We start from the raw sequence: 20,837 nt of genomic DNA on the forward strand, positions 1-20,837 counted from the left end.
AAAGAGAAAAACAGTATTCTTTTTTTTGATCCATCTGAAGATGCCCGAATTTATCTGTGAAAAAAAGAGTTCTAGAGAGAAAGCGGAAGCCAACATACGAATGGTACACAAGGGAATGAAGAGTGGCACAACAGAGAGGTGAAGAGGACAAGTACTGCCCCTCCCCTCAACTACAAAGATGGAGGTAATGACTGAGCTCAGGCCAGACCTAAGCTAGGGTAAAGATCTGTGTTAAGCTGAGGCAACCCAAAGCATTGCCATACTGACAAGAGACATGAATGTGGGAGGGGGCCAAGTATTCTGGGGAGCACACAAGTCTTGGAATACAGATGCTTACAAAGTAACAGGCACCATCTACACTGGGAGAGGCTTGACAGTAGGCACTGCAAAGTTAATACACAAACCTCGAAGGTGCTGCCAAAATTACATCAACGGGACACTGTCAAGTGGGCCTTGGATTCCTGGCCTCTCTTCCAGGTTTGACTATCAAACAAATTCCACTGTAGGAAGAGCTGTGCACAGACAGAACACAGCACACCCATCCCCATGGGCAAGCATGAAGCAGGCCAAAGTGTTTGCTTGATTTCTGCATAACTCATTTTAGTGATGGTCACTCCATTTAGACCCTCCTCTTTGGCTCAAGCTCCCTCACAGCCAGGTCAGAAGTGGGGGTATCCCAAATGGAAAGACTGACTTACCAACATGTGCAGGTCTCGGCAACACTCTGCAAGTCCAAAGCCATTTTCCTTGCCGCCCCAGCTCTACAGTGAAATAACAAAGCACAGTTATGACTCCCTCACAAGAGCGGCACTTTTTCGTGGATCCAATCAACAGAGACACTGACTAGGACTTCATGTACACCCCCAAGGAATGGAAGAAAAACCACTGAATTTTAAGGACAGTTAAATGGAATAAAAGGTTGTGCCAGTGAACTGAAACAGAAGCATCTCCACGTTTTCTGAAGCCATGTCAGTCTTTGATTGAGAAGCAAATCAAGGCTTTGTCCTTCCATGAAGCCTAAGGCCACCTCTCCAAATCACCCCCCAATCCCCCAACTCCCACCCCAGAGCCAAGCAGTCACCAGGGGCTTTCAGACAGCTGTCATGGGTGGTGTCTCCCAAGTGCCCCCACAGTTATTGAACTAAATGATTACTATAATCAATCCCTTTGATCCTCACAACAACCCTGGAGCTAGGTCTTATTATCCTCATTTTATAGATAAGGAAACCAAGGCAAACAGAAGCCAAGTCACTTGCCCAGGGTCACACAGAGTAAGCATCTGAGGCCACATGTGAACTCAAGTCTTCCTGACTTCCAAGCCTGGTGCTCTGTCCCCTACACCACTCACCAGATGATCACCACATTGACACAAAACTAGCACACGCTTGTAACTCCTCGTTTCCTTTGATGAAAAGAGGTACACAACATTACAGTAAGACCGAGATGGGAGTTCTGGGGACAAGGATCCAAGGCATATCCCCTAATCTCAGTGTCATGGGCCAACCTGGGATCAACAGAGTGGCTCCTTTTGGTATCTAGAGGAAAACCGCTGCCAGGCTGCTAATCACAGGAGAAGCACTCTGGGAAATGCTGCCTTACACATGTCTTGATACTGTTTGTCTCCTTGAGGGTTTTTTGAGGAAATCGTCCAAAAAAGTGGGAGACGGGGCCTAACCTAAGGGTTCCACTCCAATCCTCATGCACCCTCATCACGCCTCCACACCCAGACCTCCTTGCTCCAGGTCATGGCATGCACTTTGGTGTAGGCCCCCATTGCTTCTCTCTCACCTCTCTCACTGCTTCAAGTTTCTCTTCCCTCCAGTACAGCCAACACATGGTGACTGTCTTTATTAGACAAGGCTCAGTTTAGCTTTTCACATGGACTCCACCTCACTTGACCCTAATCTCGCTTTTCCCAGCTTCACCTCCACCCTAAAGGCTGAATGGGCTCCTCTCTGCTCATTCTGCAGCAGCTTCATCTCAGGGCCCTTCAGACATTAGAAGTGACTGTCCCCTGGGCCTGCACCCCACTCCTTCCTCCCTTTGGAGTTCCTTTGAGATGCAGGCTGGCTCCTCTCAACTGTCAGTGCTGCCCTCTCTTCCAAACTCATGGCCTTGTATTTCTTCCTTTTCTATTTCCACTCACCAGACTCCTACAGGTTATTTCTTACCTCCCCCATTACACTGCAAGGTCAGCAGGGGAAAGGATCAGTTCATTTTTTGGACTTTGATCTCCAGAACTCAGCACAATGCCTGACACACAGTACCTACTTGAAAAACGGTCATCTTGGGAGAGCCAAGAGGGGGCAGCTGGCAGGGAAGTCAAACCACCTGTGCTGCACTTGGCACATAACAGACACTTTACTAAATACTTACAACAGATCCCTTAAACACACAGTATTTGTTCTCACAACTACACCAGAGACTTTAGATGAGTAAATGGGCAGCGAGGTGGCACTGGCCCAGGAATCAGGAAGACTTGAGTTCAAATCCAGCCTCAGATGCTTACTAACTAGGTGACCCTGGGCAAGCCACTTCACTGTTTGCCTTACTTTTCTCATCTGTAAAATGAGCTGGAAAAGGACATGGCAAACCACTCTACTCCAATATCGCCACCAAGAGTCAGATACAATTGAAAAATGACTGAACAACAATAACACATACCAAATAGCACTGACCCCAATATCTTTCTTTCCATGGATTCAAGATATCTGGAGATGGCACTCCCCCAAGGACAATATTTAGAAGACACAGAGAGAGCTCCACTTTCATCTAAGTACTAAGTACAGGTTTGTTCATCCAGCCCTTCATCTCCTGCCTCTGACTCAGAGGACGGGGCCAGGGCAACACTCAAGAGTGGTAAAATCTGACTCCTGAAAGAGCTAGGGCCCACTATGCCACAGGGTCATCACCGACAATCCAGCAGTACCTGCCTGCTAGTGGTCAGACTCCAGATGCAGGTCAAGCCAGGGAGACTAAAAAGTGTTAGGGTTAGGTAGAAGGAGAAGGGGATGGACTCAAATAGGAATAAACTCCTGAAGTAAATTCAGGCCTTGGGGCTTGTGCTCAGTTGGTCCCACAACACAACCAAAGGGCTTGATAAGACCTTCAATCAGGCACAGAAGTTGGGTTAGAGAGGAAGAACTCCAATGGAGGAAAAGCTCCAAGGCCCAGGCCACTGGCACTAGGGCCAGTAGAAGAAAGAAAGGCTGAGATTTTGAAAGCATCTCAAGACTTGCTGAAGCTCAACACTCATCTGACTCATTTCTAGGCCCATCAACCTCTTGGTCCAACACAAATTTCCCCACTTCTTTCTCTGTGGACATGGCCTAGCTTGGAATATTGAAAAAGGTTAACAAAGCAGCTGCCATATAGGCCCCTATTTGGGACTCACAATCAGCCTATGGAAAGAGCAACATGAAGGGAGTGGAAGAGATAGCAGACCTATAGCACCTGCAGTAAGGAAATCCTCAGACCCAGTGCAGACAATCGTCAGGGGAAGAGACAGGTCAAAAGGCTTGGCCAAGGAAAGTCTTGAATCCAGTCTCCCTCACTCCAAGGTCTGGGCTATTTAGGAGGCTGCACCACAGCTTAAGTCATCAATAGTCAATAAACATTTATTAAGTGCCTACTATGTGCTACATACTGTGCTTAGTGCTGGGGATACAAATAGGGAAAAGAAAAGACAGTTCCCACCCTCCAAGAGCTGTCAAAGTAGTGGGGAAAGACAAGCTACACATGCTAGAGAGGTACCACAATAATTACTATGGCCACGTTCCACACGGGGAAACAGACTCAAACAAGGGCAAGGATTTGGTTCAAGGTCACACAGCGAGAAGCCGCCCTCTACAAACCAGAAGTTTTCCAATCAGAATTGAATGAGGGCTACAAATCACCCAGGGAAATGAAAGCATAAAAAGAAAAACCAATTCAAGCGATCCACTGACAACTATCAGCAGGATCCTCAGTTTTCAACAAGGACAATGGAGCAAAGGAGAATGAAAGCAGCAGCAGCAGCTCTAGAGGAAACAAATGGTGGAGAAAAAGTGGCCCATCAAACCCAAATAATGAAATTTCTGAGAAGAATAGATTGAGGAGAAATCAACAACATTGTGAGGTAATAAGCAGTAACAGAACAAAACTGAAAAGAGAGAACACGAAAGGTGTGAGTTCTGAAAAACAGGACAAGTAGAGAGCAGCTAGGAATTACTGGACTACCTGAAAACAGATTGAAAAAAAAAGGGGGTATGGCATCCCTTGAGTTCAAGAAATCATAAATACAAACTGCTTAGGTCTATCGGAGCCACAGGACTAAGTAAGGTTAGAGAATCCACAGATCAGCTCCTGAAAGTTGCCCCAAAAGGAAAAGGCCCAGCCACTGTCCAGAGCTCCAGCATCACAGAAAAAAGCCTGCAGGCATCACGAAAAACAGTGCACAGCACCAGGAACTTGGGCAAAAACAAAAACTAAAGCTTTAAATCCCAGGATGATTTCCCTCACAATGGTGAGTATCTATCACCGCACAGGTGGGAAAACTGGAAACTTTCACATACTAGAGAAACTTGGAAAGGAAAATTTCTCAGCAATCAGAAGGAGGCCTGTGCTGAGGTCCAGCTAACTTTCTACTAGTGGATGAAGAAACTTAATGTCTTCAAAGGGCACTTACTGAGAAGGAAACGGGAGGCCTCAGGCAAGACATCAGTTTTGAGAGACACAAGGAAGGAGGGGGTGGAACGTACTTCTCAAAAGTGGGGCACATGAAAACATTGCAGGAGCATCAGATGAAACTTCCCTCCCAAAAGAAGGTTGGTCATATACATGTCCCAAAACAGCAAGCAGAAAGGGCTGGGGGTGTGGGGAGTGGATGGACACATACATGAACACAGTTTAGTTTCAAACTCTATCCAAAGGGAAAAAAGTGGGGATGGAGGGATTAAGAAAGAAAATAGTCCCAGGGAGAGAATAGCTGCAAACAAAGCAAACTTACTGGAGGGTAGAGGAAAAGGGGGGAGAAGAGAGAAGAAAAGCAAAGAGCCAGAGTATATAGGAGATGCCTTTAAATCATAGCAACTATGATTGTTCCTCACCAAACAGGGCCATGGACATGGTTTGCTCTTTTCAGTAACAAAGGGAAGAGAAAGAAACCCAAATAAGCAAAATAATTTTGAGATCAATGTGCAGAATCTGTGACAGAATTTTTAACACACAAGTGGTAGGAAATGGAGACCACCAGATTCCTAAAATCCTGGCTTCTACTACATGAACCCAAGTGCTCTTTTTTGGTATTTAAGTTCAGAACACAAACAGAAAGCATGCTATGAAAGTAGAAATGACAAGATCTGACAGGATAATCTGGCAGAATTTGGGGTAAGGCAGACAAAGGCAAAGTGAAAACACAAGTTAATGATTCTACTAGGAAAGTACGGAAAGGAGAAGGGTTTGGAAGGAAAGAACAAGAATTATCTTTGAGATGCCTATGGACATCAAGCTGGAAATGGCCAAGAGGCCACACTGGAGTTGAGGAGAGAGATTTTGAATGGAGAAATTGGCCCGAGAATCATCTGCACAGAGCTGGGGAATTATGCAAAGATGATGGAATACTATTGTGCTGGGAGAAATAGCAGGAGAGAAACCTGTGAAGACATGTAGAAAATGATGCAGAGTGAAAAGAACCTGAGCCATTGATTTATACAACATGAACAACAGTATGAAGAAAACCAGCTTGGAACGTGCAAACTGGACTGATTGCTGCCATGCCTCATCACAATTCCAAATTCTTGACAAAGAGGTGGTATTCTCAGGTATGTAATCAGATGGCTATCTATCCCTATATGGGGGGAGATATTGGACATGACCAATGTGACAGTGTTTGAACTGATAATGCCTATGTTTTTGAGGTTTTTGTTTTTCTCCCCTCAATGGGGGAGAGATGGGAAAATAAAAGATTTTTAGTAACTGAAAAAAAAATAACAAATTTTTTAAAAGATGAAAGAGAGGGAATGCTGCTAATCTAGAACCAGCGATCTTCTGATGAAAAAAACAGAACCTTCACTTCCCATGCCCATTTTAGGGGGCAGAAACCCTCCAGATTTACCTTGTTTTTCCATTCGGTCATCAATGGAGCAAGGAACGTACCAAATGTCTAGGGCAAGTGCTTAGGGCACCCACACACTTCTTCAACTGGATTAGCAGACAGCTATGTGGAAGTTTCTGGAGCTAGCAGGTGCTAGGCCCTTCCCTCCTCGCCAATCCCCTTGCCCCTCAGTATCTACTACCAAGACTGACCTCTGCCAAGTGCTGCAGACGGGACAGCAGCGGAGTCCTCTTGTCAGAACCCAGGCGGGTAATATAGTTGGACCTCTTGCTGAAGACATATAGGAGATTCAGCACCGCGAGTACCACTTGCATGTCAGAGGAGGCCAGTAATGTAGTCAGATGCTACAAGGACAGAAAGGGTTGGTTATAAGAAAAAGCTAATATTCTGTGGTAAGCTTAGAAGCTCCAAGAGGCTAGCAATCAGAATTTATCCCAGCAAACCAGAAGCTAAGTCCTTATTTCCTTTAGAAGGGGCCACTGACAAACACACAGACACACACAGGTGCACTCCTGTGCGCCGGCACAAAATCCTGGAAAGAGGTAAGGGGTGGGACTACACCAGCATTGGTAACTGAAAGGAATGAAGGGTAAACAAGGCCTCATGGAAGTGAAGTGTGAAGGAAGCTTTGGAAGGTGCTGGTGTGTGAAGGACAAAAAAGGATGAATCAACTGGGAAAGCTGGGCCAGAAAATGATAGTCAAAGGCTAGGCTTTCCACAGAGAGCCACGGCAGTCTTGATCAGGACAAGATCATGTGGGAGATGACAAAATGATTACAAAAAAACCAATGAAGAGTCCAGTGCAATGGGCTTGGTGTGAAACCGAGGGGCAGCAACAGGAGTGAAGGGGACACATGGGAGAGAGATCACACAAAGGCGGGAAGACAGAACGAGGCCATTTCAGGAAAAGGGTGGATTCTGGGGAAGAGTTTCAGATACAGAAATATATCTAGCTGGAAATGTGTGACAGGCAGTGGAGGATGGAGCTTAGGACAAAGAGGAGGAGGCTTGGCTACACAGACCTCCAGGTCCTTCATCTGGAAAATGGGAATAACCACTTGGCAAATGACTTGGTGTTAAAGAAATGTAAGCTCTTATGATTTACTGCCTCACAGATGATTATGGTGATGGCCCTAAGCTGGGTCTAAGGTGAAGGGAGGGATGGGCAAGTGTACAGGCACATGCACATATATGTGTACATACATATACTTACACACACGCATGTGCATGCATGCACACACCCCCCCCCCAAGCTGGGCCAAGAATTTTGTATTCAAAGGGTTCCATAACGCACACAGCTTCCCCTTCATCTAGGATAACTGCTCACATTTATGAGCTGAGTAAAAGCAGGTTCTAACATCTCAACAAAGAGGAAAAGATGAGGGCTCAGAGAAACAAAAGGAGCTGATCCCAAAGCTGTTAATGTCAGATGTCCAATCAGCCCAGATGTCCCCCACACCAGGAGCACACATTAGTCTGGCCCTCAAGGCCCCAGTACTTCCAACAGAAAGCACAAGTTTCCAGAGCAGTTGGTGCTGAAGATCATGGCCAGCAGAGGGCTAAATGCAGGTACAACAGGCCAAAAACAGGCCCAAGGCTCCTGCTGCCTGTTTTTCCCAGTTTGGTCTTACAGATTCCTGTGTTGTGGGGCTACCAGGCCCTGTGGAGTCCACACTGAAGTTTCAGAATGAGGTAGAGGATGCTCTCAAACTTGTTGACTTGGTTGTTACATAGGCCCGTCCAACCTTGTCACAAAGGCAGCAGTTCTACTGCGCAGACTACATAAAAGCCAAGGGCCACTAGTACACAAAGGCCCTCAGCCTACATCTATTACGTTACAAAAAGAAATGTCTAAATAGTGGCTTTCTGGGGTGGAAATGGGAGAAAGAGGAACATTCAGGAGATAGGCAACAGGAAAAATGTATTTAAAAACCCCCAAGTTCCCATAATCGTTCAGAGTGGCAGCCTCTATCTCTGCTAACACAAACTCCCTCGTGTGCCAAACCTCCTGGTTTTCTCTTCACTGGGTCTGTCTTGTCTCATATCCAGCACTTTCTGATATGACTCAACTATGAGATGTGGAACAGAGAAAGTGTAATCTTTTCTCAAGTCTACCCCATTTGGGGCAGCGGCCCTGGGCCCTGACACTGCCCGTTGTGTGGCTCTAGATGAGCCACTCTGCTGCTTGGGGCCCCAGTGTTCCTATCTGTAAAATATAGAGACTGGACTAAATGACCTCTAACATGACTTCTAGGCTCAATTCTACACTTGTATCTTCTTCAGATTTAACAATCAGGAAAGGGCAGCGCTCCCCCAAAGACACAGTTTGCCACGAGCTGGGCTACAGTAGAGGGCAATGCTTGCCTGGAAGTGGCTGCCATTCATTATTGCTCAGACTCATGTTTCTCCCAACCCAATCTCTTAAGACTTGTCTGATGTGCTTTCATTTTCATTGTTTTCCTTCAAAGACTCGGCAAGATCCCTGCCCAACTCAGGCTCAGTTCTAAAGGGGAAGGAGGATAGAACAAAGGTGGATGCTAAGGTCCATGTCTTCCCAAGGGCTGCCTCTGAGTACAATGTGCACTCTCAGCGCCCTGGAAACATATACCATCTAAGGGGTGAAAAGGCTGAGCCACTGGTAGGTGCAAAAAACACTATGCTTTTAACAGGCTGAGAAAAAGAAGTAGTTTCCTCAAAGTATTTTCAGGAAGGCTGGGAAAGCATCTTTTGGGCTCTGTCTGGTTTTTTAAATACCTGGGATAAAAAAAAAAAGACCATCAATTCCAGTCAGGAATATTCCTAGATGCACTAGCCCTTTTGCACCATGGGCTTTGCTATTTGTTGGCAGCAGAGACCATAATAAACCTGCCCCCAAAGCCCGAATTAATAGACATCCAGCGATCACCACTTAAAACCTCACTGAAGCAACAAGGGGCAGACAGAAGGAGGCATGTGTCAATTCAGACAAGGCTAACCACTAGCACCCCCACCCACCTGTAGGCCAACAGCCACCCCGCAAAAGCAGTCAACATTTAGGAAAGTTAAAATTTTTTTTGCAAGGCCAGGTAACTGAAGACAAGGGAAGGAAAGCGGATCACCACCAACATCCACAGCACCATCAAATGACACAAAAAAAGATGCTGGCTTTGCCCCTGCACCCTACAGACTGTGAGGATTTTTCATCAGGTTGGCAGACCGGGAGCTCTTGCTTTTGGAATCATACACCAAGCGTTAGGCTCAGTACAGAGTAGGTGCTTAAAAAATGGTTTTTCATTTGTCCATTCCAACACGAAGGGCCACGTACCTCTATGGAGCTGTACAAATGCCGAGAAAAGCTGTATTCGATGAGCAGAGCGGTAAAGTTCAAAACTGCCAAGAGCAATAATTTCAGATGCTCCTTGTCAGGCACATCACACATGAGCATCCAAGCCATGTTTTCCACAGTCTGTCCAGCATCAGCCAGAATCCCATCGAAGCGATCCAACAGGTCCACCCAATGGTACAGCTCACACTGGAAAAGCAAGAGGGACAAGCACATCCTGAACCCTGGCAGCCAGGCCTGCCTCTGCTCATCCCCATCACTGTCCTGCTCCTGTAGAGGCTCATGCCCCAGGACGCCTTCGTGGGCCTCGCCTAATGTTGGAACCTAGTACCAAGTCACTCTTTTTGACCCAGGTCATCTCAGGAGGAAATGCAGAACACCTGAGTGTCTTTTTGACAAAGTGAAAGGCTCTGCTTGCTTCAACTTCAGGGGAGAAAGGTCTATCTTTCTTACCCAGGATTCATTTACTTGGAGCAAACAGCAAGATTCCTGAGGGAACTCAGGTAAACAGAGCAAAAAGCCTTTACACACAAGCATCATCAATGTTTCTCAATAGTGTCACCCTCTAGTGTAGCTACTATCACCCAACATGTACTTGGAAAATGGCATCAACCAGCATTGGAAGCTCACAACCAACCAGGTTTTTGTCATCAACAATGGGTACAATTTCATCTTAGCCCCATCTCTTTCTTAGTGGTTCATAAAACCAGCTGCTGTGGGTCAAAGGGCATGTTATATGGAGGGCAGCAAGGTGCTCCCTAAACTACAATTGCTTTTCGTTTCCCATGGTAAAACTGGCCACAGTTGATCCTGAGGGAAGTCGAGGCACATCATATCATTCCCCCATAAGTCTCCCTTGTGTGGAAGAATAGGGTCCATGCCAGCCTACCCACCTTTCCAATATTCCAGGTTTTGATCTGCTGCAGTTCCAAGAGGAGTTGCTCATCATTACAACCCTTAAGTTTGTCTATCAGAGCTCGGCAGTCTGCAGGCTGGAAGAAAGCACCAGAACCCTCATTAATGGAGGTACTGGAGACCTATTTTCCCAGTAATTCCCCTCCCCCCAACATGAACCTGGGGTTCATTCAGATCTATAACCAGGCAGTGTGAGTGTGATCATATAACAAATTAAGAGGCCAAAAATGCCCCCCCCCCCCTTTTTTGAGGAGGGAAAATGCAAGACTTCTGCACTCAAGGTCCTACCCAGAGTGGCCTCTGTTGCCATGGAAGCAGGGATGGGCTGGATGGGAAAGGCACCATTATTTAAGGGCCCTCCCTACAGCCATCGAAACACTAGGAAGAGCCTCACAATGTGACACAGGTCCCAGCACACAGAGCCCTTTCTAATTCCTCTGTGGGAGACTTAGAATCAGATGAGCAGGTTTCAAAGCCCAGCTTGACCGTTTTCTTCCCTGGCTGACTGTGGACAATAACAACAGCCTGGGGCCCCTCTCTCTCCCTCGACATTCTTCCTATTTCTCCTTTTTTTTTCCTCTCAAGTTGCCTCACACTGAGTCCTGACATCTCTGGCACTGAGTGCATACTTTGTCCAGCCCTCTTAGGATTCTTTAGGAGAAGCAGCTGTGGAAGGAGCAGAAGATCTTCTGAGGGGTTTAAAGTTACATCAGTAATAAAGTACTTCAGGCTGTCCCAGCATCGAAAGGGCCAGGATGTTCTCACAGACAGTCCATGTCAGCCTAGCAAGAGCACTACTTTTTAGGGGGTGGGGGGCAAGCTGTTAGTACACATAAGGTCTAAAATCTGGGGCCTGCTTACCCCTAGTGCCCTAGTCTGATTCTTCTATGGTAGATGTGGCCCAAGGGAGGCTCTTTCTACGTTTCTAGGCTGAGCCTGTGGCAAAACTGACCTTTTCAGAGCCCTCTCACCCCTACCTTCAAAGGCTGCCTGGCCTGGTACCACTGTCTCTGATGGAGGGAATCCTGTGCTAGATAGATAGCTTGCTGGCCAGCCAATAACAATAATTTTATCTGGCATCTGGGGCTACCACAAAATTCACTGGGCCATTCTCATAATTTAACATTGCAATTCAAATCTGGCTAACTGCTAATCACATGGCAGGTTTAGTGAAACTAGAAGTGTATACAACTGGCCCTGGGTTACCAAAATATGCTGAAAAAGAGGCATTCACGCAGCATGGTAAGCCAGGGCTACACTTTGTCTGACCATGGAGTTCTGGAGCATGGCTCATTATTTCAGACCCACTGATGTAGGTAAGAGAAGAGGAGTAGGTAAGCTCTTAGTTGTGGTGTACATGACATAAGTGGGAGGTCATTTGCAGTGATACAGGAAGTCAGCCTAACATCTCAGCCTGGGCAATGGGGGGTGTGTGTGTGTGTGTGTCATTCAGGGACATGGCCATAATCTGCCTCTGGTAAAGACTCTAAATGAAGCCAGCCCTCCCTTCAAATACTCACAGCCTCAGTAGGGGTCTTCTTCAGTTTAGTCCTGTCCACCTTCATTTTGAAAATTTTCTGGGTCCCTTAAAGAAAATCGTATAATTAGCAAAATTTAAAATGCCAAGCCATGCAGATCCCAATTCTGGTCTATGCGTTATGGGGTCAAGTATAAGTAGCCTCTACATTCATTGGGTAAATTCCATGCTGGCTGGGAGGAAACAGTGACCATGGGAAGGCCTGGGCATCTATCACATGGACCACTCCAACTGGCAGCAAATTTATTCCACCATTCTGAAAATGGGGTCATCATCCAATGATTTAAACACTGATATACCTACACACAGACAAATGCTACTCTGCTTAGCAACTTTCTAGAAAACTGTTCCATTTTGGAGCTGATAAATGAGAATGAGCTTGGTGAGGGGAAGTCCACTATCCTATCTAAGCTATTTCAGGGTCTGTCCAAACTCCCCTCCCTGACCTTGAATACAAGTGTTCAAAAACACAAAGTGCTGCCAATGGCAACATCCTATAAACCCAAAGGATAAAGACTCGTTATCATCCCCCTTTCTCAGTCCACTGGAGAAAACTGAGTGAAAACTGAGGTAACCATTTTCCCTGTCCAGTCACTGAGGAGAGACCACTCACACACCATTCAAATGGAAAAGAAGGAACAACTTGTTCCCACTTTCCATTAGTAATGGGAACAAATGAGCTTTCTTTTACAGGATCCCAGCAACGAGAAACACTGAGGTCTGGAAAGAACCAGGTTCGACTTTTCCAGATTCATAGCCCCTGGTCTGTTAAAGGTGGTGACTGAGTACGTGCTCTTTGCTTCTTGGAAACAAGCAGACAATGCTCTGACCTCCAGTGCGTGGGAACATGCCCCACATGAGACTGCTCGCCCTTCTGCAATCCAGTAACATGTAATAAGCAAAAACCACCAAGAAGTCACAAAATCCGACTCACACAGGATTCCAAGGCTCATCCATTTAGAATGCTGGGCTTTCAGGGTACCTGGCCACAAGAACTGATCAGTGAGTGACCATATAGCAAAACTTCTGGCACAGTCCCAATGTACTCCAACTGATGTACCAGATATTCAGGACCTCCAGGGAGTGATGGAGAATAACCCTCCACTTCCTGTTAAAAATCCAAAGCGCTGGGGCAGTTTGGGGGCTCTTAAATGTGGGTAACTAAGATATGATTCCCAAATAACTGTACTGACCCCAAAAAGAATGATAAGGGCTCAGTCTACTGTGCTGTCAGTGGAATGGCAAATAGGTCAGTGCTGGCAGTCAGAAGGGCAGTCAACAACTTGTTGCTGAAATGAAAAAGGCAATAAAGGAAAATGGGCTGCATGAATGTTCAAGTAAATATCTCCACTCCATCTGGCTGTTCCAGTTTCTTTATTCAGAGTAGAAGCTTTAAACCATCTTGCTGACAGACTCAAACTAGGGTTTGAAAGACTCTAAGGTGAATTTCATCTAGGTGGCACTGCCGTGAATAGACTCATCTATCTGAGTTCAAATCCAGCCTCAGACACTTCCTAGCTGTGTGACCCTGGGTAAGTCACTTCCCCCTGTTTGCTTCAGTTCCTGAATCTGGAACATGAGCTGGAAAAGGAAATAGCAAACTGTTCCAGTATCTCTGCCAAGAAAACCCCAAATGGGGTCACAGAGTTGGACAGGACTGAAACAACTGAACAACAACAGCAGTTGTGCTTTCTCACATTCCCATACTGCTTTCCTCTCCAGCCAGACTAAGAAGGTATAGATGCAGCCCCTGTCGCCCCACTGGAGACGTCTTCCTAGTCTGCCTGGGTCCTCAAAGAGCAGGGCACTGCAAAGCAAGTATTGTCCAGGAGGAACAAAGGGACTGAGGATCAGTCAGGTTAACTAGCACTGATGAAGTGCCTGCTGGGTGCGAGGCACTGGGATCAGGTTGAGGACATAAAGAGAAACTCAAATGTGTCCTGTCCTCATGGAGTTCAGATGTTTTAATAAGCTGGCAACACTCATGGTTTAAACCTCGTTAAAGATCTTCCAGGAAGAAAATGTGGAGTCCCATGGCTGGAAGCAGATCGAGCAGCGGAAGCTAAGAAATCGTCAGTTCCAAGGGCTCCAAGCAGATGAGAAGCACTGCCTCTATTACTGTCAGTCACTAGTCTTCCACAAGCATCTGAGAGATTCTCCTACTGGGCTTACACCCCAAGGAGGCCACAGATAAGACCAAAGTTTACCCAATGGTGCTAGCAAAGAACTATCAACTGGGGAACAGCTGGACAAATGGGGATATGTGATATGGAATAAGAAAGGCTGGGGTAAGGTATGCAGAGAAGCATGGGAAGACTTTCACGAACTGACGCAGAAGGAAGAAAGCAGAGCCCAGAGAACAATGTACACAATAACTACACAATGTACACACCACACACACACACAAAAACACCCCAAAGTGAACGTTGCAACATGACAAAGGATGAACGTGGCCCCCCACACCATAACAGATGTGGAACACTGAAAATATTTTCAAACTTAGACTACTTGTGTTGATTTTTTTCCTTTAAAAAACATACTATGTATTATATGGGATGACTGACAGAGGAAGGAACCTAAATGCAGTAACCACGTTTGAAAGTGCATGCCATGTGCCATATCTACAACAGCAGCCCCTAACCCCTCAACTTCTGCATCTGCTTTTCCCCCAATGAACACAAATCTATTTTCTTTCTTCCCCATTCTACTGGAAAAAAAGAAAAAAATTGACCGTAATAAATATTCATAGTCAAAGCCAAACAAATTCCCTCAATGGCTCTATGAAAACATATAATGGAAGTGAATGATGTTTCATCATTGGTCCTGTGGAAAGACAAATGGTCACTGCATTGATCATAGTTCTTCCAGCTTTCCATTTGTAAACCTAATGAAGGAAACGTGAGATTTCTCTAAAAACGAATTCTTTCCCGCCACTCCATCCAAATTAAGCTGCTTTTTACTGACATGATTCTTGGGTATTGGGTTCCATCTTGGGATCCAATCTGAAATTCTCCCCAAAAAAGAAACAATTATCTTAAAATAACATTTGGGACACACTTGGAAACTACAACTGCCAACTGAATATAAGACTACATTCCAATTGGAATGTTTTCACCTCTAGCCCATTTTGCACATAGTATTTAATAAATGTATAACCAACTGAATTCCACCCCCCTCTTCCCCAAACATGGACAGACAAAATGAAGGCCAAACCAATTAAGTCTCCTGGACCACCTGGCAGATCTCTTACCCTGATGAACCGATGAGAGAGAGAGAGAGAGAGAGAGAGAGAGAGAGAGAGAGAGAGAGAGAGAGAGGAGGGAGGGCAGTATGTGTGTATGGCAATTGAAAGGTTTATTTTCTTGGCTCAGCCTACCTATGGTCACCTGATAGTTTCACAATTCTTTAGGACTGTCTTTATTTCCAAAGAGTATTTCACAGTTGTATTTAGACAGTTCTTTTGGGCATGACTTGGTAAGTGGACTCTAGTTACACAACTCTGTAGTTTGCTAAAACAGAATTTCTCTTTCTATCTCTTCCTGCTGGGATTTATGTAGATGAATTTCACATTATCTAACTTTGCTGGACTAATTTTTCACATTAATTTTAGTTGCCTTTAATTATACTGTTTTCAAAGTGTTTTCTCTCCTTTCTGCCTTTGCTCATTCCTTTCATTTCATTTTCTTGTCTTACTGATGAATCTAGCACTTCAGAAACTAACCCAAGTAACAGGAATTAGAATAGACACCCTTACTTTACTCAGATCTCACCTACATAAGATCTTGGTTTTAGATGTAGCAATTTAAGGTATTAAGGAACTATCCACTTACTATGTTTTACGGTATTTTTAGAAAGAGAAATGGGTGTTGCATTGTGTCAAAGCCTTTGCTGCATCTACTGATAAAATAATAGATTCTCTAATGTTCTCATTATATGTATGGTCTGTCATAATTATTGAACATATGTCTGTTATAGTTATTGAACCAAACCTGAATTTTTGGTATAAATCCAACTTGCCTATAGGATTTTCTGATATCAGTTTTTCTCATATATGTCTCATTTCCAAGATATAGAAAGAATATTCAAATCTGCAATAAGATAAGCCATTCCCCAAATGATAAACAAAAAATATGTTCAAGCAAATCACAAAGGAAGAAATCCCAGGTGCCAACAAATAAATGAAAAATGCCCCAAACTGTAATAATTGGAAAAATGATGAAAATATTCAACCAACTCTAAGGTTCTCTCTCAAAATCATCACAAGGGCAAAGGTGACAAAAACAGAAGTGCCAACCATTGGAAGTGTTGCAGGAAAACAGGCACAGGAATGCACTGCTGGTGGAGCTATAAGTGGGCCTAGCCATTCTGGAAAGCAATAGGGAACTATGCTCTCAAATGTCACCAAATTGGGCATTTCCTGTGACCCAGTAACAACATGAAACTAGGTCCAAACCCCAAAGAGACCAAACCAAGAGAAAAAGATCCCTATGTATGATAGTATTTTGAGCAGCTCTTTGTGTGCTAGCATTAATTGGAAAAGTAAGATGCCTACAAATATTCAGAAAGCAGAATCCTTCTTCCCAGGTCCTAAATGGTTATCCAAGTAAGGCAGAACTGCAAAGACAAAATGATACTGAAACACTTAAGAGCTCTGATTCCAGAAAGCCCAAAGACCTCCAGACGGAGGCGATGGATTCAAGCAGTAGAATGGGACATGTGTTTGAGGAATGGGTATTTGTTTTGCTTCATTATGTACATCTGTTAATAGGATTCTGTTTTTGTTTTCTTTCAACGAAGGATGGGAGTATTAAGAAAATAAAGTTAAATTGTGTGATGATTAATTTTAATAGACTTAGCTCTTCTCAGCAATGCAAGGATCTAAGAGAATTCCAAAAGACTTATGATGGAAAATGCCATTCATATCGAGATAAAGAACTATGGAGTCAGAATGCTGATGGAAGCAGACTATTTTCTACCCTCCCTCCCCTTCTTTCTCATGGTTTTTCCCTTTTGTTCTGACTCTTCTTTCAACAACATGGCTAATGTGGAAATACGGTTAATGTGGTTATACATATATAGCCTATATCAGATTGCTTGCTGACCTGGAGAAAAAAATTTGGAACTCAAAATCTTATAAAAGTGAATGTTGAACACTATCTTTACATGCAATTGGGAAAAAAAATACTATTAAAAAAGGAAATAAAGTTAATAGAAAAAGATAATAAATTTTAAGAAACATTCTCTACTGGGTAAAGAAGGCTGGCATCTATGCCCATCACTGCTATGAGAGGTTTTAGGTAACTAGGTAGAGCACACTGGGAAACAAAGAGGATGATAAACTCTTAAGTCTCCCCCTCCAGGTACTGACTCCTCAGTGAGTTCACTGAACAATAGGGTTTGATAAACCCCAAAGTATTAAAGGAAAGCAACAGATGAGGTTTTCTTTCCATCTCTGCTAATTTGATGCATGTCAGGTGGTACCTCAGAATTGTCTGATTGTTAGACAATAGTTTCGCTATGTGACTCCATTCTAAGGTGTTATGGTGAAAGAAGGGAAGAGATGGAGCATTTATCTAATGCCGAAAGGCAAAGTGACCAGAGAAAGAACTCACTGATCAACTCCAGAAAGCAGTCCCCAAAGGCCCAGAAATGTCAGCCACAATCCAGAAAAAAAAAAAAAAAGTGGCACTGCAGTCAGACTCTAAGACTTGTACAGTTACTATTATAAATGAGAGGAGAGCTTGGAATGCAATATTTCAAAAAGCAAAAGATAAGGGCTCATCAACCAAAAGTAAGAGCTAAGTTATCAACCTACAACAAAAAAAAATGGGTACCTTTAATGGTACCAAGAAATCTCAAGTATTCCTAATGAGAAGAGCAGAGCTGAGTAGGAACTTTGAAATGCAAATACTAGAATCAAGCAAAACCTAAAAAAGGTCAATGTATTTGAGCAATTTTAAGTAGCTGATGTTGTGCTAGCACTCTGGTAGTAGAAGAAACAAGTATCCCCTTCAGACCCTAAATGCTTTTAAAGGGTTGGTTGCTGTCCTTCATCTTCAAAGAGGACCAAAATGACATCACCATGATAAAGTGAAACATCAGTGTGTCCGACTGTGGCTGATCAGATCAATATGAGCTTGGAATGCTCTACCACAGGCTAGGCACAAGTAGTCTGTGTGAATATTTGGGATGGATACTCCAAATTTGCCCACCCTGCGTTTACTTCGTGCTGTCTCAATTCTGCTTTGCTCAAAGAGCACAGCACCCTCTCTGATGTGGGCATGCCATGCTGAGTGGTCCTGTGCCAGTGTCTCTCATGTTGCACAGTCAAACCCAAAGTTCTTGAGAGCGTCCTTGCATCGTTTCTTCTGGCTGCCACATGATCGTCTGCCCCATGCAAGTTCTATGTGACTGTCTGAAGGTGGATTAGTTCTGTTGTGAGGAATTTGGGGGGAGCAGGGGCGGGGGGGGGGGGGGTTAGGGGGAAGAAAGGAAGGGACACTAAATGGAATACACTAACATGGAAAAGACAAAGAACACAGAAGCTGTCCTAGTTGGGACATCTAAGAATAAAAGGATACCAAAATATTACAAAACAAACAAAAACATGAAGAAACAGGGAGAGGGAACAGATATCAGATAACATTTGATATAGATAGGGTAAGTTTTAGAGGGGATAACATGTGGGAACAACCACAAGAAAATCTTCCTAATCCTGAAGAGGGGAATTATAAGGAAAAATCAAATAAAAATTTGGAAACCCTTAGTGCTCAGTAACTCAGAAATGGCAATACACACACACTACAAATGTAACGGAATATTATTACAGCAGAAGAAACAATGAAAGAATAGATCTCCAAGAGTTCTGGGCAGTAGAGCAGAACCAGAAGCACAATTTACACAACAGGAACACTTCAAAGACCATGAACAAGTATGTCTCCAAAGGATCCATGGAGAAGTGTGTCAGGGGTGGGGCCAGGGGGATGGATTATTTTCGTGGCCATGGCCCTGGGTAGATTTGGTTGGCTGGACTCTGCTTATTTTAAGGGTCCAGCACCTCCCCCCTCTTTTTATTGGGGAGGGCACTGAACCAGAAGGAAGCACAAACAGGACAGTTTTGCAAGTATTTATTACAGTTAAAAAAAAAAGTTGTTTGACACAGAGACTCATGATTTCACATACAATCCTCTTTTTTGCTGTTCAAGTTCAGGATAAAAAAAATTTAATGAAAAGATATCTTGATGTGGAAAGTATTCTGAATTAGGAGTCCAGGTCCTCTGCCACTACTCTAACTCTAATCCTTTGTGTACACACTCTGGCACGAGGTGGGTGGCCACTAAGGTCCTCGCTTCAAGTCTAAATCTGCAATTTCTCTTGACAGAAATATGATAGACTAGGGACACAAAGGATCAGTCATTGTAGGACATGGCTAATGTGAGGGATGGTTTGTCTCCATGACACTAACTTGTTTTTAAAGGAGGATACTGCAGAAGGGCTATGTCTGTGCTGATAACGCTGCTCAAAAAACCTCACGTTCTGTCCTTTCTAGAGGGCAGGGAGGTAGAGAGAGAGGGAATTCAGAAGTTGGGAGCATTGTACACAAGGTTCATTTTCCCAACACCAAGATGGGTCACTGGAAGGTAGCAGGAAGAAGAATGATACATGGGAAAACATGGGTAAGGACAAAAGATATCAATAGAAACCTCTTTGAGCTGCTATCTCAAAGTAGACAAATAACCCTGGACACAGGGCAGGGAGTCCAGATGCCAGAAGCTTCATCTCATCTGGACCCCTAAGCTGAGTCCTGTATTTCCTGCCTGTGCCACCTTATTGGTTGTTAGGGGGGAGGGGAGGGAGGTAGGAATGGGTATAACAGATGATCGCTAACGTCCCCTTTAACTCTAAATCCCTGGGGCAATGTAGTCCCTTAAAAGATAAGTTATCCAGAAAGAGATCTATGCAATTACTTCTCCTTGGTGACCCAAACTGAACTACTTAATTAAAGAATCTGATTTGGGTTTTTGTTTTTTTAATGACAGCTCACTACCTCTAACTAATCTTTCTCAAAATCTATCCATCATTCATATGCTTCTGCCATTGTCCTCTCTTCCAAACTTCAACTTCTCTTTGGAATTCTAACAGCAAGAAAGAGGAACTGGACGCAGGCTGGGTCAAAAGAGGACGCCACTCTGGGGCCAATAACAGACTCAGAGATTGGGCCAAGGAAAGCCTGCACACCCAACTCTACTGACACCGAACCTCCCAGCTTTGGACTTGATTTTCATCAGCACCATCCAAGTGAATTGAGGCTGGGTCTGACAGGGCTGAGATGACCTCTGTAGTCTCACTGTGCTAAATTCTAAACAGGATTGAGGAGAGGAAAGGGAAGCACTAACCACGAAGTATGTTAATAAGGGATTTCAAAGACTAGTTCCCCAGCAACCATCTCAAATGAACAAGGACAAACCCAGGACCTTTGGAAATGGCTGCTCTATTTCTTTCAGGGATTCCAGTGGGCCTGCCAGGGCTATACAGAAGAGGATTAGTTTCTCTAGCAAAACAGCTACTTGAATGGAAAGGATTGTACTCCGATGCCCACCAACATTCTGAAAACAGAATCCCTCTTCCCAGGGCTTAGGTAGCTGTAGTGAGTGTGCTATTCAAAGTCAGGCTGAATTGTAGATTAAAAAAAGGGAAAGCTGTAATAATGTAGTCAGTGAACAATCAGGAACAGTTCCAGAGGACAAATGAACTCTGTTACCTGCAGAATGAGCCATACAGGCTGGGGGATGGACAATGTGGAGATTCGTTGGAATCTGTTCCCATGGTTCTACCCCCCCCCCCCCCCATTTGGGGATGGGACAGGAGAGAAAATAATTACATGTTAAGTGAAAGTTCAAATTTAAAGAACTAAACAGTCAAGCTAAATAGATTTTTAAAAAGCAGATTTCCACATCCTTTCTGATGGC

The 20,837-nt window shown here is 44.3% G+C and overlaps 1 protein-coding gene across 14 annotated transcripts in view; it reads right to left on the reverse strand.

The window, feature by feature from the left end:
• Positions 1–20,837, reverse strand: part of HUWE1 (HECT, UBA and WWE domain containing E3 ubiquitin protein ligase 1) — a 109,158-nt gene that overhangs the window by 72,745 nt on the left and 15,576 nt on the right. For all 14 annotated transcript variants that reach the window (XR_011971316.1, XM_072627235.1, XM_072627237.1 and 11 more), the window contains exons 3-7: positions 11,852–11,916; positions 10,310–10,408; positions 9,399–9,605; positions 6,286–6,438; positions 699–761 (exon numbers count right to left, since the gene is read on the reverse strand). Coding sequence is in view for 13 of the 14 variants with exons in the window: in XM_072627235.1 (XP_072483336.1) it covers positions 699–761; positions 6,286–6,438; positions 9,399–9,605; positions 10,310–10,408; positions 11,852–11,896 (567 nt within the window). In the remaining variant the exon portion in view is untranslated. The remainder of the gene's footprint in view (positions 1–698; positions 762–6,285; positions 6,439–9,398; positions 9,606–10,309; positions 10,409–11,851; positions 11,917–20,837) is intronic.

This window comes from Notamacropus eugenii, chromosome X (genome assembly GCF_028372415.1).
Source record: "Notamacropus eugenii isolate mMacEug1 chromosome X, mMacEug1.pri_v2, whole genome shotgun sequence".
Lineage (NCBI taxonomy): Eukaryota > Metazoa > Chordata > Mammalia > Diprotodontia > Macropodidae > Notamacropus > Notamacropus eugenii.